This window comes from Malaya genurostris, chromosome 3 (assembly GCF_030247185.1).
Source record: "Malaya genurostris strain Urasoe2022 chromosome 3, Malgen_1.1, whole genome shotgun sequence".
Lineage (NCBI taxonomy): Eukaryota > Metazoa > Arthropoda > Insecta > Diptera > Culicidae > Malaya > Malaya genurostris.
The window spans coordinates 295092444-295119671 of record NC_080572.1 but is presented as its reverse complement, the minus strand read 5'-3'; the positions used below and the strand labels follow the sequence as shown (position 1 = coordinate 295119671).

Genomic DNA, 27228 nt, shown 5'->3' with positions numbered 1-27228 from the left:
AGCTATGATCCATGATATCTGCGATAACTTCAATAGGACAATATTGAATACGGGAGAAATGACACGGATTCCTGCACCACCAGCAAGACCAAGTGCGCTGGATTTATCCCTTTGCTCGACATCGCTACGGTTGGATTGCACGTGGGAGGTAATTCCTGATCCCCACGGTAGCGATCACCTACCGATCGTAATATCAATCACCAGCGGCTCAAAACCATCGAAGACAATCAATGTTTCGTACGACCTCACACGAAATATTGATTGGAATAGCTATGCGACCTCGATATCTGAGAAACTTGAAAGAACTCAACAACTTCCTCCGGAGGAAGAGTACACGTTTTTGGCTGGCTTGATTCTCGACACCGCGACTCAAGCTCAGACGAAACGTGTATCCGGCGCGAAAACTAACATTCGTCCTCCCAACCCGTGGTGGGACAAAGAGTGCACAAATTTAAACGCGGAGAGAGCCTCCGCGTATAAAATATTCAGAAAAAATGGAACACCTGATAATTACCGGAATTACGCGGCGTTAGACGTTAAAACTAAGAACTTGATTAGAGCCAAGAAACGCGGTTACTGGCGTCGGTTTATAGACGGCTTAACGAAAGAAACATCTATGAGCACTCTTTGGAACACAGCCCGACGAATGCGCAATCATAACACCACGAATGAAAGCGAGGAATATTCCAACCGCTGGATATTCGATTTCGCTAAAAAAGTATGCCCAGACTCTGTACCGGAACAGAAGATCACCCGCACCGCGACACCAAACACAAACGAAACACCGTTTTCGATGGTAGAGCTCTCACTTGCACTCTTGTCATGTAACAATAAAGCCCCGGGATTAGACAGAATAAAATTCAACTTGTTGAAAAATCTGCCTGACCCCGCCAAAAGGCGCTTGTTGAGTTTATTCAATAAGTTCCTTGAGGGCAACATTGTTCCACATGACTGGAGACAAGTGAAAGTGATCGCCATTAAAAAACCAGGAAAATCAGCCACCGATCACAATTCGTATCGGCCGATTGCTATGCTTTCCTGTATCCGGAAATTGTTCGAAAAAATGATTCTCTTCCGTTTAGACAATTGGGTCGAAACTAATGGCTTACTTTCAGATACACAATTTGGTTTCCGCAGAGGCAAAGGAACGAACGATTGTTTGGCGTTGCTCTCAACCGAAATTCAAATGGCATTTGCTCGTAAGGAACAAATGGCGTCAGTTTTCCTAGACATCAAGGGGGCTTTTGACTCAGTTTCCATAAACATCCTATCTGAGAAGCTGCATCAGCATGGTCTTTCGCCAGTTTTGAACAACTTTTTACATAATCTATTGTCTGAGAAACATATGTATTTCGCGCATGGTGATTTGTCGACAATACGATTCAGTTACATGGGTCTTCCTCAGGGCTCATGCTTAAGCCCCCTTTTATACAACTTTTACGTGAACAACATTGATGAATGTATCAACACATCTTGCACGCTAAGACAACTTGCCGACGACAGCGTTGTGTCCATTATAGGACCCAAAGCTGCCGATCTCCAAGGACCATTGCAAGATACCCTCGACAACTTGTCGACATGGGCTCTTCAAATGGGTATCGAGTTCTCTACGGAGAAAACTGAGCTGGTTGTATTTTCAAGGAAGCGAGAACCAGCACAACTACAGCTTCAACTAGGGGGTGAAAACATAGCTCAGGTCTTCACATTTAAATATCTCGGGGTCTGGTTCGACTCCAAAGGCACATGGGGATGTCACATTAGGTATATGAAACGAAAATGCCAACAAAGAATCAACTTTCTTCGTACAATAACCGGATCGTGGTGGGGTGCCCATCCAGGAGACCTGATCAGGCTGTACCAAACAACGATATTGTCCGTGATGGAATACGGATGCTTTTGCTTCCGATCCGCGGCGAACACTCATTTCATCAAGCTGGAAAGAAATCAGTATCGTTGTTTGCGTATTGCCTTGGGTTGCATGCAATCGACTCATACGATGAGCCTCGAAGTGCTGGCGGGCGTTCTCCCATTGAAAAACCGGTTCTGGGATCTCTCATATCGTTTACTCATTCGATGCGACATTTTGAATCCTCTGGTGATTGAAAATTTCGAAAGGTTAGTTGAGCTCCATTCTCAAACCCGTTTTATGTCCTTGTATTTTGATTACATGGCTCAGAATATTAATCCTTCTTCGTTTGTTTCCAACCGTGCTCATTTCTTGGATACTTCTGATTCTACTGTGTTTTTCGATACTTCCATGAGAGAAGAGATTCGTGGAATTCCGGATCACGTGCGCCCTCAAGTGGCCCCAAATATTTTTTATAATAAATTTAGAACAGTCAACTGTGAAAAGGTGTTTTACACTGACGGATCAAACATCAACGAGTCCACAGGCTTCGGTATCTTCAATCAAAACATCACCGCTTCGTACAAACTCAGTGATCCGGCTTCAGTTTACGTCGCAGAATTAGCTGCTATTCAGTACACCCTCGAGATCATTGAAACCTCGCCCAAAGACCATTACTTCATTGTCACGGACAGTCTAAGCTCAATAGAAGCTCTCCGGGCAATGAAGCCAGGAAAGTACCCCCCTTATTTTCTGGGGAAAATACGGGAACACTTGAAAACTTTATCTGAACGGTCTTATTCAATATCGTTAGTCTGGGTCCCTTCGCATTGTTCCATTCCGGGAAATGAAAAGGCAGACTCATTGGCTAAGGTGGGCGCATTAGAAGGTGATATTTATGAAAGACCAATCTGCTTCAATGAATTTTTCAGTATTTCTCGTCAGAAAACTCTCGAAAGTTGGCAAACTTCATGGACGAATGACGAACTGGGACGATGGCTACACTCCATTATTCCTAAGGTATCAACGAAACCGTGGTTCAAGGGGATGAACGTGAGTCGTGATTTCATTCGCGTTATGTCACGGCTCATGTCAAATCACTATACATTCAACGCACATCTCCGGCGTATCGGGATCGTGGAGAACGGGCTCTGCACCTATGGCGACGGTTATCAGGACATCGAGCATGTCGTGTGGTCGTGCGTAGAGTATCGCGACGCCAGGTCGAAGCTACTGGAATCCCTCAGGGCCCGAGGTAGACCGCCTGAAGTTCCGGTTCGGGATGTGTTGGCGAGTCGGGATAGCTCATATATGCTTCTGATATACGAGTTTCTCAAACACATTAATATACAAGTGTAATCTGTTACATCTGGCTTAGAAAGTTCCTCATATTTATCGACGTTGTTTCAACTGTGGCTAAGAATAATCTTCACCTGCAGGTTCGACACTAACTTCCGCCGATTATCCCGATTCCTCATCTGTCCACCATCTTCATCGGAACTAACAAGATCTTTGTGCTGTCACTAACCTTTTCGCTTCCCCGCTCCCCGTCTCTTCACCATCTCGATGTCAACTAATTAGATCTCTGTCGTTTTAGTCAATTCATTCCCATATCCCCTTTTTACTCCGTTTTCCGCAATATTTACTTCGCTATTTTTTTTTTCTCATTTTCTTCTGTAACAACACCATCATCGCCCACGGAAACTTACCAACAGCATGCGGGCCACCCGCCGGGTATTCGTAACCTGGGGGTGTTTCCCGCGGACCCACACGGACCGAAGAATGCGGCCAACATGAACATTCACCAACGCCATATGGAAGACTCTCATGAAATATTCAATTCACCGGCCACTGCCGATCACCAGCTGAAGGCTGGATCTGCCAAAGTCAACCATTGCGACCCAAATATGACATTACTCAATGATACAACCCTAGTTTTAAGTTAGTCGTAAATTAAAATTAGTAAAAGCCCTTGGCATCTTAGAGCTTAAGCAGTGTGCCTTAAACATTATATTCTTGAATAAAAAAGAAAAAAACCACCAAAAATAAGAATAAATTTAAAAAAATCGTTCCAGTAAAAAAAACCCGTCATGAATTGTTCTGTGCACGAAAAAATCAATAAGCCTCATACGCTAATAGTCACTTCAGTTCGTATGATACAGCACTGTTTTGTTTCAGTGCTGTGCTTACTCCGAATACACTGGCACGAATTTGAATGTAATAATGGCAGTGTCAACAATTTTCGAACACTATCAATGAATAACGAAATTGATTGATTTTCGTTCATGCATTGCTCAAGCATTTTCAGCAAGCGAAAATACAGAGACTGCTTTGATTTGAAACAGTTAAATAATGATACTTAGACCAGGCATCGAGAAATGCATTCATATGCTCTTCATATGCGGGTTTCAATCATAGTTCACGCTGAATATTTTAACTGAAGAACGTCATCTGAATAAAATAAATTTCTTTCAGTGAAAATTTTGATTCTATATAAACGGTGTTATATTCGAAGATGCTTGAGCCTGTCGAAAAAATGTGCACATTGGATGAAACTTCAACGGCTTTACCTGTTTCAAATAGAGGACAGAAACGAAATAAGGAGAAAACAACTTTGGCCGGAATTGCACTTAGGTTCATTGGCCACACAAATGGTAAAGCTTCATGTTGTATTGACGCCGGAAGTGACTGTCAGTATGCGCAGGAAAAAATTGACATCCAGAACTTCATCCGTCATTTCCGAACCCGACACTTTGAATTCGCAAAGACAAACGGATTAATTAGAGATCAAGAGGTGTCAATGAAGAAACAGAGAGTTATTGCTAAGCGAATGGTGGCTATCGACAAGCAGCTTTTGATGGATTCATTGTTGAAAATGATTACATTTCACAATCTTCCGCTGCGATGTTTCCAATGGGATGGTTTCAAGCAAATAATTGATCCATTGGCGTCTGCTGTTGGTGTTACCATAAATACTGGCAACATGATAGCTTTTCTAAAAGAAATTTCACAAAGAATTCGCGCTCAAATCAGTTCAGAAATGCAAAACAGATTACTCAGCCTTAAAATTGATTCTGCGTCTCGGCAAAATCGTCATATCGTAGGCGTAAATGCCCAGTATGCCATCAATGACGTGATAGTAATCCGTACCCTGGGTAAGTTTTCACAAAAATGAGCAAATAAATTATTAAATCACAAATACAAGGAAAATTTATTCCAGATATGATAGAAGTTCAAGAACGTCAGACAGCGCGTTTTTTAAAAACTAAAATTTTGGAGATAATTCAAAACTTCGGAGTAGGAATTGATCAAATATTTTCTATCACGTGTGATAATGGGGCCAACATGTTGGCAACGGTACGTCACCTGAAGGAAGAAGTAGAACTAATGACCGCTTGTTCAAATGATGATTACGATACTGAAGAAGAAGATAAAAAATTACATAACTTCACATCTGCTTTAAGCAATGAACTGCAAGAAAATTTAAATCTGGTTCGTTGTGCTGTTCATACCCTACAGTTAGCTATACTGGATGTAGTTGACAAATCGAATTCTTCAGTGAAAGCAGTTACTGAAATTGCAAAAAAAAATAGGCATATGAAATATAAGCCAAATTTTTTTTTGTCGAATGCAACATATCCTCCAATTTGGGGACAGACCCGATGGGGAGGAATTTATAGAATGATGCTGAGTTTTCTTCAGCAAGAAAGTTTTTTCAAACAGTTGGCACAACAGTTCCCAGAGTTAGGTAAGCTATTAGTATAAGTTTTCTAATGTTCAACTTGTACGAAATTATACATTTATTTAAGAGCTTGATGATTCGTGGGACTTTATTAAAAATTACGAGCAAGCTTTCAAGCCTCTATACTCATGCACTGTAAATATGCAGGCAGAACATGTTTCATTACCAGATTTCTACTTGCACTGGCTCATGGCTATAATGGAAGTATCGAAACTAAATAATCCTTTCTCGACACCATTGACAGAAGCACTAACGAATCGGTTGAAAAATCTATGCCATTCACGAGTTTTCAAAATGGCCCTTTATTTGGATCCTCGATTGAATTATATGGGATCAAATTTATTTAAAGCAGAAGAAAAAGAGCAGATACAGGTAGGATTAGAAAAATGTTTCATGTCATATATATATATATATATATATATATATATATATATATATATATATATATATATATATATATATATATATATATATATATATATATATATATATATATATATATATATATATATATATATATATATATATATATATATATATATATATATATATATATATATATATATATATATATATATATATATATATATATATATATATATATATATATATATATATATATATGACTTAAGCACGAATTTTTTTATATTGAAGATAAAGAAATTCGTGCTTAAGTCATATATATATATTTTTTACAATCCATTCAATTTTAAGAGTTACGTGATTGAAACGTACAACAAGATTCGTTCGTACAAAAAGAGTACTCCGTTAACAGCTTTGGAGATATCAGCGTCCACAAAGAAAGATGATTTCGATTCATTCATCACAGCAATGTTCGGCGAATGTGCTACCTCCTCGGGAACAACGGAAAGAACACAATTCTTACAGCAACTCAAAGCTCTTGATGTAGAACCTAGACAACATCATGCATTCAATGTGTGGAAGCACTGGATGGATAGACATCTCACACACCCTGAACTCTCTGCCGTAGCCTCGGTTGTTCTAGCTACACCTTCAAACCAAGTGTCAGTGGAAAGGTCATTTAGCGCATTGCCGTTGATCATGACCGATCGTCGCTCGGGAATCAGCGAAGAAAATTTGAGAAACATTCTTCTTGTAAAGTTGAACAGAAGTCTTTTTGACACAATAATGTCACCCCAGTAAGGAAAATAAAATTGTCTCGAAAAGATAAGCTTTCCGTCAGTTTTCTTCAACTATTGTCTAAAAATGAGTGTATTCCGAAACGCACCTATGCTTTTTTATTTCGATTATGAAGGTTCAAATCTTATACTCATTTGGTTCTCAAGTATGGAAAACTTGACCCATACTCATCTCGCTATGCCCATCCCCATCTATTCAAGTTTTTTTTCAGAATATTTTTCCATAAAAATCATAAGAAATTTTCGATTTTTCATTTTACTTCATAATATTGTCAATTTATTTATTCAATTGGTTGAGTTGATGATGACGATCTGAAATTGTTTTCAAGTTGAAAGTAAGGTTATTTGTCATACAAGAAAATCGCAACCAGGTGAATATTTCAAAAAATTTTCTCACAAAAATACACGCACGCAACCCATTGTATTGCAAAGGTGCGTTTTATTCTGTTCTTAGAACGTCTACGTACATATGGAAATGTGTAATGTTCTAGAAATATTTGCAGCTCGAAAGGAAATCTACCCCGTACGTTACAAAATTGAAGATAACCGATCAATCGAAAAAAGTAGCGTCCCACTTAACGATAATGTATTGAGACAATGAAGAGTAGATAAATAAATGCTCTACACATCAAATTAATCAACTATTGCCTTCTACCGGAAACGAAAATGATGTATCAACAGAATAAATATTACTTTCTTACACATTGACGTATGTTAATGTAACCTCTCTAGAAAGTCAGCACAGATGGAAAAAAATGATCACTAGTACAAATTCAAATCTAGCAACAGTGCACTGTTTCGAATATCAATTCTTCATTGATGAGTTGAACAGTGTATTCATTTCATAGTGAATATGAATAAACCCCAGCCGAATGTACTTCGGATCCCTTTCAAAATTAAAATATTCATCATAGTAATCCAGCGACTTGCATAGAAGAGATGCTCAGTAATATTTAACTGAAGGTGCATATTATTCAGTCATTGAAAATGAATATTTATAACTCTGAATAATGGCATCCGTTTTCACAGCCATACAACGGCAGTGTAGAACACAAAATCGCTATCAGTGTAATTAATTATTGCTGAACGTCATCCACATACCGGCTCGCCTTTGACGTTTTCATTTACAACACAGCAACCCGGTGTTTTTTTCTGGTTTGAAAGAAAACCACCGACATAAAAACCATTAATCCAAGGGTAAGCAAAACTGAATCAAAGGAAGCTTAAAAAGGAGCACTAAACACCCTCGGAGCCCGGCCACCGGGTTGGGCATCGAAAAAGGGGCAAAATCGTGAATATGAGTTTCGCATGTCATGAATAATTATGATTTGCAGCCGAGGGAGAATCGACCGAAGCACGTGCTAATCACGGACCGGCCAAGTCAATATCTCGGCGAGGGGTGTGAGATCGCAGCCTTTTGCATTTGCTTTTGCTTAGCAGCCCCCAATCCCGAACCATTCGGTGCATGGAACCGAAACAAAACGACCGCTTCCTGATCCCGGCGGTGGCCGCCGTCACGTCGGTACTGAGGTAAAAGTGCATGCCGGTGACCAAAGTGCACTGCTAATTGAAGCACACACACGAGATTTCTCGGTTGATCGTTACCTAAACGGCGAACACTGGAATAGCGTGATCTGGGTTCGCATGTGGCCGGTGATAATTGAGTTGCAAGTGGGGTACAAAACAAAACAGAACAAAAAAAAAAGAAATGCATGCTTTTTGATGAGATCGGAATCGTCGTAATGAAATAATTAGACAGTTCACACGATTTTGATTATGAATCGTAATTTTCATAACTCAACGGGTAGTTAAGTTTATCGCTCTTCACTCTGGAAAATGTTTCCTTTTTTCCGTGCATTTAATGCTCGGTTAAGCGTATGTACAGTTCGTAAACTATTGAAATTAAATGTTTGGTTAGCTTAGAATTGCGGGGAAATAGTTTAGTAGTTCGGAGTTTCACGATGCGCAAGCATATTTTTAGCACATGATTCTTCCTGCGCTTTGATGACATTTTCGCAACGAAAGTACAAATTTCAAAATCAAACAGTAGACGTGATATTGAACATTGCTACATTTTTAAAATAAGGGGTGAGAATGTTAAATTCACGGTGAAAAGAATGCATCAAGTTGAAACTGATCAATTTTTGATCGTCAAACCCTTGTAATTTGAGATCAGGGTAATTTCGCAGAATTCCTACAATCGAACTTTTGAAATTATGCAAAAAGACTTGAATAATTTTTGTAGAAACGTTTTATGTTGAGACGTCAGGTCGCGCTAGCAGCTCAACATAAACTGCTATGCACTGATGCCTAAAAGACGAACGACTCAGCTGGCGTCGCCTTGGCGGCTTTCTGCCGCCAAGCCTTTTTGGATTAGTTGTGTGACTGCGCCACATCAATTATCCAGAAGGTATAAAACCAAATAGATATGTTAATGACTAACCCGAACTTTCAGTTTTATTATGTATTCGAGATTTCGGCGAAACGACTTTTGGTGAAATGATCCGCTTCAATAATTTGTCAGGTATACGAGGTCTGTTCAAAAAGTTCCCGGATTTTTTTAATTGCGTGCGTCTGGAGAGTCCGGTGGTCAACATTTTTTTTTATTGTGTTGGTACATATGTCCCTAAGGTATGGTGAAATTTTCAGATGTATTCATTGTTTACATTCTGTCTTGTAGCGGCTGGTGTAGACGTGTTTTTTTGAGCTCGGCGATTTTTGGTAGTTTAAACAATGGAAGAATTGAAGAGTCAAAGAATTTGTATTAAATTTTGCGTGAAAAATGAAATAAAGTGTAACCAAGTGTGCGAAATGTTTTGGGCATGAAACGAGTGGCAGCAAAATTCGTTCAAAAACTGCTGAATTTTGATCAAAAAAAACAAACGCATTACCATCGCTTTAATCATGCCCCAACCTCCTTATTCACCAGATATCGCTCCGTGTGATTTTTTCCTGTTCCCAAAGTTGAAGAGACCCATGAAAGGACAGCGTTTTTCATCGATTGAAGAGATACAGGCAGAATCGCTGAGAGTGCTACAGAGCATTACAAAAAGTGACTATCAGGGGTGTTTCGAAGACTGGAAAAAACGCTGGCATAAGTGTATTATATCTAGGGGGATTACTTTGAAGGGGACCATATAGATGTAGACGAATAAATAAATATTTTTTTAGAAAAATGAGAATTCCGGGTACTTTTTGAACAGACCTCGTATATCACCAAATGATTCATGAGTACAGACTCCCTAGAATTCAATTCATCAGCACAAAATAACCAATTTTGGCGCCTGATACGATTTTTTTTTCAAACCGTCGTACCGAGAACCGTAGCATATTTTGAAATTTGGATTAACATCTGTTTCATTAGAAATTTAGCGTTCTTTCACAAAATTTTGTTGAAAAACAAAATTGACATGATTCACAATTGCCACAGAACAGTTATTCATGTTAGATATGTATGACAAATGATTCTACATGTTTTTTGTAACAAATGTGAAAATCTGTCATATTACTGCTTGAGAAACCAAATCAAAACCCTAGACGAATTAAGTTCCTCATCGGTTTATTTAACTGATTCTACAATAAGTTTATTTGAGCAGTTTGATTTTCGGTTTCTACTTAACAAATATTACTGTAATGAAACATATCAAACAAGAAACTTGTTGCGCATCATACTAGCAAACCGCGCTTTTTCAATCGCACAATCGTAGCGAGAAGATTGAAGAAATACAATGCTAGATTAATGTTTGCTACTTGGGAATTCATATCTAAAAATTAGTTCCAGAATCCAGATTTAAAGCTCACATCTTGAAATTTGTTCCAGAATCCTGATGTTGAAATACTAAATCTGAGTTCTGTATTCGAATTCCGAAAATAAACTAAGAAAGCAAATTCAGTTAAAAAATCTAGTCAAGAGACCAGTTCTAAAAATTTAGTTTCAGAGTCTAGAACCAGGGTTCAGTTTCAGAGTCTTAATTTTCAATTTTGAACCTGTGATCTAGAACTAAATTCTGAAACTAAATTCTAAACTTGAAACTAAGCTCCGAATTCAGGCGAGAAAATCAATTATAAGAGAATCTTTGAAATTAATTTAATGACTAAACTGATCGTCTCAAACAATACGCACGAATGTGTTTTACTCATTATAGTCAATTAAAAATACTCATGGTTTATAACCATACATAGTTAGTGCGCGTCAGAGTCATTTCGGCGAAAGCCGTTTCGCTGAAAATGATTTCGCCTAAAGGGTCATTTCGCCGAATGTCATTTCGCCAATCCCTGCAATTGTCATAATATTATTATTGGAATTGATTTAAAATAAACACAAATGACGCTCCCGCTCGTTCGGACCTAACTAAAGCAAAGGAATTCTGAGATGACCGATTGATTAGGAAGTCTTCTGAAAACTGTATTGGAGGTTTTGGGGGGCGGCGTGCGGAATTTTTGAAACGTAAATTTTCGAATTTCTTGTGAAGAAGAATTCGTTTTCGCTCAGATTCGCAGTGTTCTGCAAATTTAACTTTGCTTAGGAAAATTTCGAAACCTTGGGGATATTGTTTCGCTAATTTTAAATGAAGATTATAACATTCCAAAGTTTTCACGTTCAGAATGCTAAACAATTTTTTAGTTTTCTCTTTCAGAATTTCGTGTTGAATTTTATTTTGAATATTTTTAGAAAAAGATCTCCCACCCTTTACCTGTAAAACTTTTAGCGAAAACGAATTCTTCTTCACAAGAAATTCGAAAATTTACGTTTCAAAAATTCCGCACGCCGCCCCCCAAAACCTCCAATACAGTTTTCAGAAGACTTCCTAATCAATCGGTCATCTCAGAATTTTACCAACGAACAAACAAAACTTCTCAATCTTGGGTTAAATTATGCAATTTCTTCTAAAGTAAATCTCGAACAAGTTATTATAGACGTAGAAACAGGCCTAAATAACTGTAATCTTTCTTTTTCTCAAATTAATGATGCCAGAACTATTGTAGCTGATATCATTAAAAATACCTCACTGAAAAATCAACAAAATATGGGTAATAAAGAAATAGTGAAACAATTGCGGGAAAAGCCTGTATTTTATGTTAAGGCTGATAAGGGAAACAAAGTGGTAATTATGTATAAAGAAGATTATGATAATCTGATAATTAAAAAAATCAATGACGGCCCTTATAGGAAACAAAGAGCCGACCCCCTTCCAGATATTATTAAAAAAGTAGATAAAACTCTTCATGAATGCAACCCAAACTTCGATATCAATCTCAGTAGTCTCAAAGTTTCTAACCCCTCTTTATCCAAAATAAAAGGACTACCAAAGGTTCATAAACCTGGTAACGAAATAAGGGAAATCATTTCTTCAGTAGGGGCCCCAACTCAAAAAATATCCAAATGGCTAGTAAAAGAATTCCAATCTATGCCAAAAAAATTCTTCAGTAAATCAGTTCCTAACACACAGGCATTCGTTACTCAACTTCAGAATTCAGGCGAAATCGAAGATGACGAAATGATGGTATCTTTTGATGTAACCGCCTTATTCCCAAGTGTCCCAGTGAAGGACTCAATCAATCTGTTGGAAGATTGGTTACTTCAACAAAATAGTAGTAGTTTATGGAAATGCAAAGTACGGTCTTATCTTACTCTAACCCGGCTTTGCATGGATGTAAATTATTTCAAATTCAGAGGGGAATTTTATAAACAATTACAAGGGGCACCAATGGGCAATCCACTCTCCCCGTTTTTATGTGAATTATTCATGGCAAACCTTGAAGAACTTTTAAATAAGCAAGGATTATTACCTAATCGCTGGTGGAGATACGTAGATGATATATTTTGCATCATCAAACGCAACGATTTATCGAACTTCTTAGAAATAATTAATAATTTACATAAAAATATTAAATTCACCTATGAGGAAGAGAAAGACAACAGTTTACCTTTCTTGGACATTCTTATTGTCCGGGAGGCAAAATCCTTAACTTTCGAAATATATAGGAAGCCAACCAATACGGACCGTGTCATACCAAATACTTCTAATCATTCCCATCAACACAAAATGGCAGCATTCCACCATATGATTCACAGAATGCTATCTTTGCCCCTTAGAAAAGATGCTGCGATAAAAGAGAAAAACTTTATTTTCGAAATTGGAAAGTTCAATGGATATCCAGAGCATACAATTCAATCCATCTTCGATAAAAAATTAAGACTGTTGAAAAAACAATCACTTTCAACAATCAACTTTGACCCCCACTTCTGAAAATTTTAAAAGAATATCAGTGGACTTCAATTAAAACATTTCACACCCACTAAAATCAAAACTAAGAAAATATGGTTTAGATTTAGTGTTCAGCAGTATGAACTACCAATTGAAAACTCTACTAGGTTCTACAGAAGATCCTACAGATAATTTGAAAAAGTCTGGGGTATACAAAATCTCGTGTCCTCATTGCGATAAAATATACATCGGACAAACAAAGAGAACACTGGACATTCGCTTCAAGGAACATATCTCAGAAATGGCGAAAGCATCCAAAGAATTGGAAAAGGGACTACCACATCACTTCAAGTCAAAAGTAGCAGAACATGCCTTTTTTGAAGATCATGAACTCACTACTAATGACATAAAAATCTTAAGACAAATTTCCAATCCATGGAAATTAGATTCAGCAGAAAGTTTAGAAATATTCAAAAACAACTCCATCTCTTTATTAAACCGAGACCAAGGGAATAGATCTTCTTGGCTTTTCCAGTTACTACCCATATCCAAGATAAAAACAAACATAGAAAACACTTAACTCTTCCAGTTTTCTGTTACCTGTTTTTACCTTTCATTTTTTTTTTTTTGTTCCTTTTTTTTGGTTTACCTACTTACGTTTCTACCTACTTACGTTTGTATAAAAGGAACTTCACTGCAGCATTCTTTCAATAAACTTATAAAACCGATACACTGAAGAAGGATGCAAATAGCATTCCGAAATACGTATCTGTATTATAACGTTTGAACACTTTCGGAAAAATAGTTACTGTGAAAATAGTGACTTTGTGAGAGTGTAATGACGTGATATAACATAGTGGAATTCAACGGTACAACAACAGTACTATTAGTGAGAACATTCTACTAACAGCTCAAACAGAAATTTAGTACTTCAAACATTTACCGACAATTGTGGTGTTCTTTTGTCTGTCAGCTTTTGATGAACTTACACTGGTTATACTTTATCTAAAACTAGAATGAAACGAAACAGTCTTTTCCGAAAAAAAAGAAAAACAAATTCCGATGCATGGGTATTCCAATTTCGTATACCATATCATTCCAAAAAACTGATAGTTTCCAAAAGTGAATAAATTAGCTGTCCATTGTAAATTCGACTTCATTTTTACTCAGTGCGAGATCGTTGGATCAAAGACGAAAAAACAACGCTCCCCCACCACTAAACTGGTTAATCTGATATTTGTCTGACACATTCACGCAAAGTCGCACACATTACTGGGCTAGGCCTGCCGGCAATTAGCGCGAACCTTCTCACAAATTCCATTCATTTTCGCACCACCCCCCCCCCCACCACATCTCGATGAGTTTACGGGGAAATTTACGCCGGTTCGAGCCCGGCCTACTGCTCAGGGAGGTGACTTCTGCTGTTTCATCGTGTTTGTCAGTGGTTACTGTTGTTGTTGTTATCTTCGTCACCTCGGCCTCAACACTGTTTTAATGTTGTTCGACTTTTCAAGTTTTTGCTCGAACAAATGCTCGCCTCCCATATTGGGGAAGTAGGCGCGACATTTGAATCAACACAAACAATCAACGTCGATTTTCGTCGTTTTAATTAGTACCCGGTTTCCCGGATTAGCATAATTATATTCGAGGCATTAATGTGGTGCATATTTTAGCACTGCATGAAGTAGTTTCTCGTGATCGGTTTTGAGCTGTAGTTGAAGCTTCGCTTCATAAACATAATCGCACTAGGGCGAACGTAAATATTTCCATCTGACACCAGAAAAACAGTTCTGGCTTGTGGTGAATTTTCTCCTCTCTAGCAGAAGCTTTCACCACAACACGTCACAGACAATAGTTCAACGAATTTCTCGCAGATGTCGCTTCAGCATCGAACAAGTGGAGCACTCACGAGTACAGACTTTTCCCTTCCCATCTTAGGTGAGAGAGTGAAGTGAAAGCTTCCGGGCTCTCGTCGTACCGTTCCAGGAATCAAAGGAAAACTCTCTTCAAACACCTTACGGTGGAAAAACGAAACTACATTGGCTATGCAACCCGGAAATGGGGAAACTCACCACAGGGTCGACCCTGTGTGGATTGCTGCACGATTGTACAAACTTGAAGCAGAAGGACGAAAGCTTCTCGTTTGTTTATTATTATTCTGTGGTCGTTTCGATGGGATAACATCGCACGCAGACTTACAACTCTAGCAGCAAGCAAGTGGTGTGTCGGTTAACTTACTTCTCGCCACTTGATACCGAAGCGGAAAAAGGATTAACCGGGGATATGTAGGAAAAAAATCAGTGTGCAGACGAAACGCGCACTGCGCAGTACCTTCGAAGATCAATCAAAACTTGCAAATCCAAGCAATCAAAAGTTTGGTGTCGTTTGTCGGCATGGCATGCTTTTCGGTTTTCTGCCCGAAAAGATGACTGGTAAGGGATTTTGATTTATGTTGTTTGTTTGAGTGAGTTTGTCGTTCGTGCGGCAAAATTCAATAAACCAATCTATCGGTGGTTTAAGGTAAAAGTTCGAGTTCGGGAAAATCAGCAACTTTGCCCTGGAATCTGATAGTCTACGATCAATCAAAAACATCCCTTTGGTGATGGTGACAGTTTGGATTGGAATTAAAACATTTATCAAATTCAAATAATCGCACGAAATTTATTGATCCAAATATTAACAACCTATGTTTGGAAATTATCATAACTACCCATCGCTCGTTATCTCACTCCAATTCATCTTCCGGGTGGACGAACCTAAACCCACACTCCGCACAGTTCAAACGACGACGGCCGGCGATGAATGTCATTTCCATAAGTGCTACATTTGCCACAGCGCCGATCAAAGTGTCAAACAGACTTCTTTTTAATGTGTTTTCATGACAGCCGCTCACAAAGTAAATGATTTGTCTGCTGTCCCTGCTCTTGTGTAAAAAAAAAAAACAGAAAAAAACGACAAAAAAAACAACAAAACACGCCACAGTTGAACCGATGGAACGACGCGGTGTGTGAAGTATGTGCTCCTTGCTGCTGACGACATGACGACCGTCGCGTTTCGGCAATGTTAGTGCGGCCAAACTTTTTCCTTCGCTTTGCGTGACAATTACCAACTATAATAGAGGTACAAGGTACAAGCAGCCAGCCGCTTTGCGAGTGGGGGTAATGTTTTAAACGGTTTTTTGTTTTCAATATTTTTTGCCCTGATGCCACTTGGTAGAAGTGATAGCACTTCCACACACACACAAACATACATTTGTTTTATGAACTGAACTCACTGGATTCAATTTGCCATCGTAGCATGCGTTGCATAACTTATGTCCATTCTCGTTTGTCAAACCACCTGGAATCCCTTGGAATCCCTGTGTACTGATGGCGTGTGTTGGTGTGTGTGTGTGATAACCGATAAGATCGACATATCCGGTAGCATGTGTGACATGGGTGTTTTTTTTTGTTGTTTCAATCTAGCCTCTTAATCTGGTCGGGGCCGTTAAATTGGTGGTTAATTAAATCCACTTCTGCACGGGAGGGCGTTTGGTCAATTAATTTTATGCATACGACAGCAGATTATTAACTTGCACCATCAGAGTTGAAGGGTCAGATAACAATCCGTGCCTCAGTTGATTGACGATTTTCAATAACTTACTTCCTAACAAGCTAAACCAACCCCACCAAACCCGTGACCCCCTCACTTGGTGATCTTTGGCTAGCGTTTATCAACTGACCGTGTAGAAGCGGGAAGGGGGGTCACATCTGGCCCGACAATCACAATTTTATGGAGCCCTCAGCTGAACGGTGTTTTATTGGTAGGATCATTATTAGTTGCCCAGCAGCCAACCAGCCTTTGTGCGTAGCTGCAATCTGATTTATTAAAATTCTGGCTGTTCTTGATTGGGCCGGGCAGAAGAAAATGGCAAGTCTAGAGTGCCGTAAGGCATTTTCATTATACGCCTGGCTGCATATTATTATTGCAATAGCCGTTTGTTATTGGTAGTTGCTCTTCGGTACAATGATTAAAAGTGTTTTCCCAATCAGAAAGGAATACTGGAACTGGACACTTGAGACTACGAGTTACCTACTTAATAACAGAAAGTTATGTTTTTGGTGAAGCTAACGAACACAAGAAACTATTAAATTTCTTTAAATATTCAGTTTATTGTAGTCATTATCTCGATATAATAATTCATACTTTTAGTGAAAAATCGAATATTAAATGACTTTGAGTATGATTAACACTATCCATCACATATCCTTTAAATTACGTCTTCATTTCGTCAGAGAATAGCAGCTCAAATCGAACTACTGCAAGTATTTAAGGAGTGTATCGCAAAATAAGCTATCCACAAATTTTTCTTTCAAATTATAATAAAAAACGATATTTTATTCAAACTAAAAATTGATCTTCTACTGTACGAGGTTAAACTTGAGCATAATGAAAACCGGATGAAATTTAAGTTATTCCTTCACGAATTTTCGAACTTTTGATCGAACGCTCTTCATCAAATTCCGGACAAGTGTTGCATCGCATTTTTAGGACGCTTTAGCTAAAAATTTTTGAACTCCTGCATGTTCCCAGCTGCCTTATTAGTCGTCTTGAAGACCCTCTTCAACTATTACCCAGTAACGTTCGATGGGTCGAAGCTGAGAGCAATTGGGTGAATTGATATTTTTCTCAACGAAATGTATACCCTTTTCCGGAAACCAATTGAGAGTGGTTTTGGCATAGTGAGCCGACGCTAAATCCGGCCAAAACAGTGGAGGTATACTATGCTTCTTATATAAAGGCAACAATCTCTCCTGGAGTCACTCGATCGATAGATTTCTGCATTTATAGTTCCGGTAGTGTAAAAAATTGTTGACTTCAAACCACAGGAACACATTGCTTGCCATACCAGTATCTTTCGACCGAGTTTCTCTACTTGAATCGACCTGTCCGCATCGCTCACATCCTTCCCTACAACGACAGTTAAGCATTGTGGACCTGAAAGGATTTTTGAGTCCTCCTTTACATAAATCCCATCGTCCATCAAAACGCATGCATCCGGTCACTGCAAAAGACGCGAATACAATTTCCGGGCCCTTGTTGCTGCTCACTTCCTCTGTTCTACTCTTTGTTTCGAGATTTTCTGCTTCTTGTAGGTCTTCAGGTGATTTCGCCTCTTGATACGCTGGATCATTCCGACACTCGTTCCTGCTTTTTTGGCCAAATCACGTATTGACACTGATTTGTTCTTCATGATTAGAAATACCACTTTCTGGTCCAGTTTCGGGTTGGAAGAACCGGGTTTTCTGTCTCTTCCTGGTAGCTCATCCAAATAATAGTGTTCCCCAAACTTATTAATGATGGTTTTAACACTGGCATGATGAATTCCAAACCGCTTCGCCAATTTTCGCATAGTAATATCCTTCTCACTTAACCATGTGCCCAGAACTTTAATTTTTACTTCATTTTCAATACGCGACATTTTGAAAACGCAGAGTTTCAACCGCACAAACAAGTAAACAAACGAAAGCTGACAGCCAAACGCACAGCATGCTGTGATCTGAGCATAAAAACCATCACAAATACATGCGTACAACACAAATGTATGTGGATAGCTTATTTTCGATACACTCCTTATCAAACTACATGTTTCAACGATTGCGCTCATTGTTTTCGAAAACATTTCGACAAACTTAGCCTGCTGTTACGTACAATTCATCTAATAATTAAGAATTCTTTGTACTTTGTACTGTACTTTGTCTTCGAAGGAACTTACGATAATAAGAAAGGGATCCATTGGCTTGATTAAAACAAACTTTACAATGGGTTTTTGATTCGTCGACAAATTTGACCAGAATTTAATTCGGACCAATGAAATTGCACTTAAATTTTCAAAATAGTAGTTTAGTTTTTTTGTTTCGATTATAGAGGTTCTAACTTTAAGGTCGCTCGTCTCTTCGGGCTAGAACAACTTTCTGACCCTATTACGCTATATCCGTCCCCAATATGGACAAAATGTTCCATTTGACGAAGCGTTCCGCTCGATATTATCGTGAGATGGGAAGCGTTACGTTAAGTTGAAGAAGCTAGAAAGTGTTTTATACGATAATTTTTTAAATTCAGGGTTACAAATCATATGAGTTATAAGCATCAGATACTCGCGGAAAACGAATTACGACGCATTACTTTTAAGGATCAAGAGTAAAACAAGTTAACTTGTGTTGGTAATTTGTGTATTACACTGAAATGAAAATCTTATTTATATTCATTAGATTTGTCATATGAATCATATGCAAAATATAATTCATAGAAATTATATGGAAACTTATAATCTTTATTTAATGTGTACGTCAAATCTAAATGGACGTTATCATAATGAAAGTTATAAAAATATCCCATATAATTTATACGGAATTCCGATGAAAGTCGTGAATAGTTGTGTCCTCCTGCTCCAGACCATTTTTTTCAGGAAGTTTCGCATCTCAATGTAATTTTAAATCGCTGACAAGACAGCTCATCCAACTTCGTTCAAGGATATGCGTTAACGGACCATGAAATATATATCCGGTACATTTCATTACTCTATCTGTCTAGTAAGATTAATTTTTTTTTATTTTCAGTCTCGGGATCTCACTTCTCTTTCGCAAATATCATGAGGTGTTCCCTTACCGAATGGAATACTAGTAAAGCTTGAATCCTCAAGGAAAAGTAGTAGTTGGCAATTATCTGCTATTCGTATGACCTCCATTGAAAGTTATATATATATATATATATATATATATATATATATATATATATATATATATATATATATATATATATATATATATATATATATATATATATATATATAAATGTATAAATTTTATAAAACTAGTCATATGGTATATATGAACCTATTTAAATAAATTCGAAGTGAATATAATATGCGAATATCTAGTAATGGTTATAAGACGCGCCAATAAATTTGATTCAGACTGGAAATTTCATTCGTTATATGGAAATCCTGTAAAAATAACGTTAAGAAGAGTTGTATGTTTCATAAAATTATCTCATATATTTGACATGATGTTGAACACATCTTGTAACTATTATTGGAAATGCTAATAGTGCAAAATCATTAGAATATCATATAATGTGAAAAAGAAAAATTTAGCTCAGTGTATGTATATTTTATTTGGTTCGTTCACACCAAAAAAATTTGAATTTTACAGGTGACTTAATCCCTCATACGATATAATTCATAAAGATCTAATTTGTCAAATGATGGGAAATTTCATTTGTAATGTCTTAATGTTAGATTAGCTTTAATTTTACTGATTTCGACTATAACTTGCATTCCTCTAGCAGGTGCGACTGTCTGGTTTTAAATGTCTCTTTTACCAGCCAAGCAGATGTGTGCTTCTGTGGCTCAGTCGATTAACAACGCGCTTTGCGATCCAATGGTTCTTGGTTCAAGTCGCGGCGCTCGCTATCAGTATTCATTTTTTTATTTAAATAATTTTTATGTTATGGAATTTTAGACACAATATTAAACGTTCTTGCACGTAAATTTGCGTGAACTGCGACGCAAGAGGAAATCCATATGGCAATGTGTTTGTTGCTAATCAAATGTGTTAGTGGATGTAAGCTGAGACTGGAGTATTTTTTCTCGAGCAGTTTTAAGGAAAGCGGAAGAGTTTTAGACTAAGATTTTCGCTTTTCTTGAACTGCAATTTTAAGCAGAATGATCCGATTGGTTTATTTTTCAACCATATGGAAGATTTATTGATTAAAATCAGGAAAAGAAGCGCCGGAATTTGTTTTTACGCACACATTGTTGACATTACTCATACGCTTGCAAAGAGTCGGGCTCCTTCAGGAAGTTATAGGTGCTTCGAAGTGTTATATACATCGGTTTTTTGTAAGTTATTCCTTGTACGAAGCGTTGCATGACGTTACGGAGTTCTATGTGAGTTATAGACGTTACGAAGCGTTACATGCGTAACTTGTTAGTTAGTTTTAGGCGCTGCGAAGCGTTAAATACGTTACTTTTTGTAAGTTATAGGCGTTATGAAGCGTTACATGCGTTATTTTTTAGTAAGTTATAGCGTTACGAAGCGTTACATGCGTTACTTTTTTGTAAATTATGGGCGTTAAGAAGCGTTACGTGCGTTACTTCGTTATAGGCATTAAGAAGTGTTACATATGTGATTTTTTGGTAAGTTACAGGTGTTACGAAGCGTTACATGCGTTATATTTTTGTAAGTTATAGGCTTATGAAGTGTTACGTGCATATCTTTGATGTTAGTTATGGGCGCTGCGAAGCGTTAAATGCGTTACTTTTTGTAAGCTGTAGGCATTACGAAGCGCGACATGCGTTACTTTTTGTAAGTTACAGGCGTTATGAAGCGTTACATACGTTATTTTTTAGTAAGTTATAGCGTTACGAAGCGTTCCATGCGTTACTTTTTTGTAAATTATGGGCGTTAAGAAGCGTTATGTGCGTTACTTCGTTATAGGCATTACGAAGCGTTACATATGTGATTTTTTATTAGGTTACAGGTGTTACGAAGCGTTACATGCATTATTTTTTGTATGTTATAGGTGCTTCGAAGTGTTATATACATCGTTTCTTTTTGTAAATTATTCCTTGTACGAAGCGTTACATGACGTTACGGAGCATTATGAAATTTTATGTGAGTTATAGACGTTACGAAGCGTTACATGCGTAACTTATTAGTTAGTTATGGGCGCAGCGAAGCGTTAAATACGTTACTTTTTTGTAAATTATGGGTGTTAAGGAGCGTTACGTGCGTTACTTCGTTATAGGCTGTACGAAGCGTTACATATGTGATTTTTTAGTAAGTTACATGTGTTACGAAGTTTTACATGCGTTATTTTTTGTAAGTTATAGGCGTTATGAAGCGTTACATACGTTATTTTTTAGTAAGTTATAGCGTTACGAATTTTTTAGTAAGTTATTACGTTACTTTTTTGTAAATTATCGGTGTTAAGAAGCGTTACATGCGTTACTTTTTTTAAATTATGGGCGTTACGAAGCGTTACATATGTGAATTTTTAGTAAGTTACTGGTGTTACGTAGCGTTACATGCGTAAATTTTTTGTGAGTTATAGGTGTTACGAAGTGTTACATGCGTATCTTGTTTGTTAGTTATGGACGCTGCAAAGCGTTTTGTAAGTTATAGCCATTAAGAAGCGTTAAATGTGTTACTTTTTTATCAGTTTTAGGCGTTACGAAGCGTTACATGCATTACATTCTTGCATGTTATAGCCTTTACGAAGCGTTACATGCGTTACTTTTTTGTAAATTATATGTGTCACATGTGTCACTCTTTTGTAAGTTATAGTCGTAACGAAGTGTTATTCGCGTTACTTTTTCGTGAGGTATAGGCGTTACAAAGCGTTACATGCGTATTTGTTTGTAACCTGCGTTACGAGACGTTATCCGTTACTCTTTCGTAAGTTTTGTGTGTCAGGAAGCGTTATATGTGTTACTTTTTGTATGTTATAGGTAATGAAAAGCATTAACAGTGCGGCTGAAAAGTTCGTATCGTTTAATAGAAACACACATTTTTTTTGCCAAAATTCGTTTTTATTATTCAACATAATTGCCATCAGAGGCAATACAGCGATTATAGCGATCTTTCAACTTTTCGATACCATTTTTGTAGTACGATTTGTCCTTTGCCTCAAAATAGGCCTCAGTTTCAGCGATTACCTCTTCATTGCTTCTAAATTTTTTACCAGCGAGCATTCTCTTGAGGTCTGAAAACAGGAAAAAGTCACTGGGGGCCATATCTGGAGAATACGGTGGATGAGGGAGCAATTCGAAGCCCAATTCGTTCAATTTCAGCATGGTTTTTCGTTGTTGTTTTTGATCGATTGTGAGCTCACGCAGCACCCATTTTGCACAAAGCTTTCTCATATCCAAATATTCGTGAATAATATGTCCAACACGTTCATTTGATATCTTTAGGGTGTCAGCTATCTCGATCAACTTCACTTTACGGTCATTGAAAATCATTTTGTTGATTTTTTTCACGTTTTCATCGATAACAGCCTCTTTTGGACGTCCACTGCGTTCATCGTCTTCGCTGCTCATATGACCAGTACGAAATTTTGCAAACCACTTACGAATTGTTGCTTCGCCCGGTGCAGAGTCTGGATAACACTCATCAAGCCATTTTTTGGTATCGGCGGCACTTTTTTTCATCAAAAAGTAGTGTTTCATCAACACACGAAATTCCTTTTTTTCCATTTTTTCACAATAACAAAAGTAGCTTCACTCAAAATGCAATATCTCACAAACTAATAATCAGACAGCTGTCAAATTTATACACGTATATTTTGAAGGTTGGTACTAACTGAAAATGGTATGGATTTAATTCTAGTGGCGCCCTCTCATAGAAACGATACGAACTTTTCAGCCGATCTGTTACAAGAGTTTTGGCATCCCAAATTTGAAATATTGAAGAGTCACTTATTGACAAAATCTGCTGGTACAAAAAATTGTACCTAGTTTTTAAGGAAATCGAGCATAAATATTATCCAAGTGAATTGTTTTATTCTATTTATGAAGGAATCGTTACTTCTTTACTTGAAATGATTTAACGGTTTCAATATTTTAAATATTACCTACAGACACGTACCCAGAAGGGGGATAGCGGGGGGCCCTGGTCCCTCCCGAAATCAGAAACAAAAACTAAAAAAAAGGTTGAGAAATATTATGGGGCTGTTGGTGCTGTAGATTATTACACCGTGAGATAGAGATTTTGAGTGTTGGTCAAAACTCCACTGCCGATAAAACATGCAGCGGCCGATCTTACGAAGAAGTACAGAGTCAAAAGCACATAAAATGGAGGACGAAACTGGGGTAGAATAAATGACAATATCAATAATACATAAGTTTGTACTGGACGACCGGAAAGAGAAAGTGCGCGAGCAGAATTCTGCAAATGAGAAAGATATCCTGCCAGTGGATCTCGCACTTATTTATTTAGGGCTGGAAAAACGAACGCAAGCGCATTGCGAGTACATGTTTGGCTGAATCCTCCATTATTATACACCAGGGAACAGAATGAGTACTCGACAATAGACTGAATTCACTACAAGTGTGTCGAAGGACGTCTCAATGGGTCATAATGTCGGTTTACTGGGATAAAATAATTATTGTGATTTTATTGGCTAAATCAGGATTTTTGGGTAACGTGCCGATGGAATCCTATCAGCTGATACTCAAAGACGAAGAGATTTTGCACTTTTTTGAGTGAATATTGACACTGGTCAACTAAAGAATGCGTTTTTTTGAATTCAGTTACTTTACGTAATTCTGTTTTCATGTTTTAAATTTTCAATGGTAACTAAAAAGGGTTTCCGCCATACGATTTAAAGGCCTATTTCCGACAGTAAGTAATCATAATCAGTCGTGCCGCGTGGCTACCTTTTCCATAATCATAAACGAAAAACAAAACTGTTGTTAAACCGGTGCACTTGCCATCGATTGCTGCCCGTGAAGAGCGAGAGAGAGAGAGAGAGTGTGTGTGACCATAATGAGCTTGCCGCCTAGCCGGTGGATACTCTGAGCTTACCGAATCTACCAGGTCGTACCGAACGGCAATAAAAAGTTTGATAATGGAAACAGGAAAAGCCAATAAACGCAACCGAATTTGACAAACCGGTGGTAAAAAGGGACGAACGTTCGTCGGGTTGTTTACTGCTTTCACTGTTTGCTCGGTATGAAAGTTTTAGAACACTCCGCTGGGCACGTTTATGACCAAAGTGTAATTCCATTAAATGCGAAATTGGAGCCCGAATGCACAATGAAAGGTGATGGCCATTAGAAACACTGTTGGCAGTTGCCCCCCGGGGGGAATGGAAGGGAAGCGAGGGGAAGGGTACGGGAATCAGGTGCGCGAATCGTAAATTTTCATTGCACTTGTTTGTTACTCCATTCGAATTTAGTCTGCAAATCCGATCCCGGTGTAAGATTACAAATTTCCTAACTTTTTATTATCTATGATGCTACCTTTTTACGGTGGTTTTATGAGAGTCAAAAGTTGACCTTATCGAAAATGGGGGGGAGGTTGGGCGCATCAGCAACTAATTTCGCCAAGGTACCTTTCATGTACTTAATTAACTAATCTATTGTTTCAATTGGCACATTTACCGTCTTCAGTTTTTCTCTGGCTTTTCCCGCCCCCGAGGTGCCGTTCCGCACCGATTATCGTTAAGTTTCACTTTGTATGCACCTTTAATCACCGCCCAATCGTCTTAGGACTCTTGCACCGGAGAGGGGAACCAGCGAGGCCGCCGAGGAACTGGTGTGCGGTTCTAAATTTAATTACATTGCAATCGCCACAAGGGTCGACCGCAGTCGCTCTGGTGTGTAGTTGAAGGGATTTGCCACTGCAATAATCGGGCAGAAATCGGGCCATTACGGTCGGGCAACGGCAGGAGGGAAGTAATTGAAACTGCCTTGGGAAAATTCAATTGTCCCGGGTTGTCACCACAGGCCGATTAGAAACCGGATTCCAGACTGCTACGGAGACGGTGGGGGCAAAACTTAAATCAACTAAAGCGAAAGTGACTGATGAACGCGTTCGAATGGTGTGACAGCAAATAAAGAGAAAAACTAAACTTTGTATAAAGGATGATCGTTGGACACGCAATCGAAAGGGGGAACTTCTTTGATGGCATGAAATGAGGCACCAATCGAAAGAAAATTGCGTTCATTATGCGACCGGTAATGCAATTAAACTACTCCCGCTTTGTAACGCACAAATAAATTGACACGGAAACCGCATAAAGTGTAACACAGCTCACTTCATTGTGGGCTCCGTCGACGAATGGAACCTTCACTGTTCCGAAGGGCTGTGTTCAAAGCCATAACTTTTGACACATCTCATCCAATCCAATCGCAGCAGTAAGCACGCTATGAAAATTTTAACACAAACATCCTGCACCATATAAATTCGAGTGCTTTTCCCCTACCCTTCCCTTCCAGGTTGGTGTCAAAAAGCTGCCAACAGCTAGGAGGTCCCGGTCATTCAAATGAACTTCCTCGAGCAGAAAGTGAGCCGAACAACATGCAATGCCATACCTCTACTACTCGAGAGTGCTCACGCCAGTGCTCCTCAACTCTCCTCGGTGACCGGGTGAGGAAACACACACACACACACATTCTCTCTCCGGTCGTCTCCTCGTCCTCGCAGCAACAAACTAGTAGACAGGCAGTACGTACAGCAGCGCGGAGTAAAACTTCCTGCCGGGCAAAAATCACACCAAATAGTCATGCAGTTGAAACTGAAAAGAGCCATCATGCAGAAAAAAAAAGAGCGGAACCTGGCTTTCGCCTGTTCGGCCAGCGAAGAAAAAATAAACATTTTTCACTGTATTTAACAACTCTTTTTGCCGTAGCCCCAGTCTCTTCTTGTCCAATTTAAATTTGCATGACTGGATTGTTCTGGCGCTCGTCATCTTCCCGTTCCTCCGTGCTATAACTTTCCTGTTTCCTGTACAAGTATTTTTTTTTGCTGCACTTTCGTATGAAACAAAGTTGATTTTTTTCCCTGTTTCACCCGTCACTAGTCACTAGAACTCCGCCCGGTTGTTGTGCCCCCCTAGCCCCTGTACCCTTTGTGCGGACTCCTTCGGAAGAATGAGGGACAGCAGCAGCGAGAATGTGCCGCAAAAAAGCTGCTAAACGTCGACACTTTTATTTTAGTTTCGCTTTTCAGCAATTTTCATTCACCTTCATGTGCATGAATTTATATGGGGAAAATGAAGCGCAAACGCAAAGTACTCTCGACTTGACAAGTGCCCATGAAACGGGCCATATAATAAAACTTAATTTTCAACCGATTTTTTTTCTTTGTTTCCTTTCAGGTGAGTGAATGTGACTAGCGGTCAGCTCGGAAAGCGAATCCATGCGCGTAAGTATTGTCGGTGTCGGATGCGCTGATGCAAATCGAAGACTTCTAACCTTCAAATAAATGAAAATAATCTGAAGATCTGACATAACAATCCATTGACTACTACATGGAATGAGAAGTCCCGGGTCTAACAAAGAAAAAAATCGATTTTTTACCATGAAAACTTTTTTACTCTTCAAGACCTTCAAAATAGTCTTCCGTTTCTGCAATGACCTCTGCGTTCGACGAAAATTTCTTTTCCTGGAAAAACCTTTTCAGGTTTGGAAATAGACAATAGTCACTGGGAGCCAGGTCTGGAGAATACGGGGGATGGTGGACTAATCCGTACCGCAATTCATTCAATTTCACCGTTTACGCT

The 27228-nt window shown here is 38.4% G+C and overlaps 2 protein-coding genes across 4 annotated transcripts in view; both read left to right on the top strand.

Annotated features, from left to right (window-relative positions):
• LOC131438776 (RNA-binding protein Musashi homolog Rbp6) overlaps positions 1-27228 on the top strand; it is a 1824137-nt gene that overhangs the window by 595740 nt on the left and 1201169 nt on the right. The gene's annotated exons all lie outside the window — the stretch shown is intronic.
• Positions 4089-7002, top strand: LOC131438775 (uncharacterized). The gene is made up of 4 exons (XM_058609028.1): positions 4089-5001; positions 5067-5594; positions 5656-5960; positions 6303-7002. Exons 1-4 carry the CDS (start codon positions 4362-4364, stop codon positions 6750-6752), a joined length of 1923 nt encoding a protein of 640 aa, XP_058465011.1. The 5' UTR covers positions 4089-4361; the 3' UTR covers positions 6753-7002.

What these genes read in the sequence shown, in the direction of transcription:
- LOC131438775 (XM_058609028.1), top strand. Translation starts at nt 4,362, where the DNA reads ATGCTTGAGCCTGTCGAAAAAATGTGCACATTGGATGAAACTTCAACG. An exon ending in GATAGTAATCCGTACCCTGG is followed by an intron (nt 5,002 to 5,066) that starts GTAAGTTTTCAC and finishes AATTTATTCCAG; the next exon opens with ATATGATAGAAGTTCAAGAA. An exon ending in AAGAAAAAGAGCAGATACAG is followed by an intron (nt 5,961 to 6,302) that starts GTAGGATTAGAA and finishes TTCAATTTTAAG; the next exon opens with AGTTACGTGATTGAAACGTA.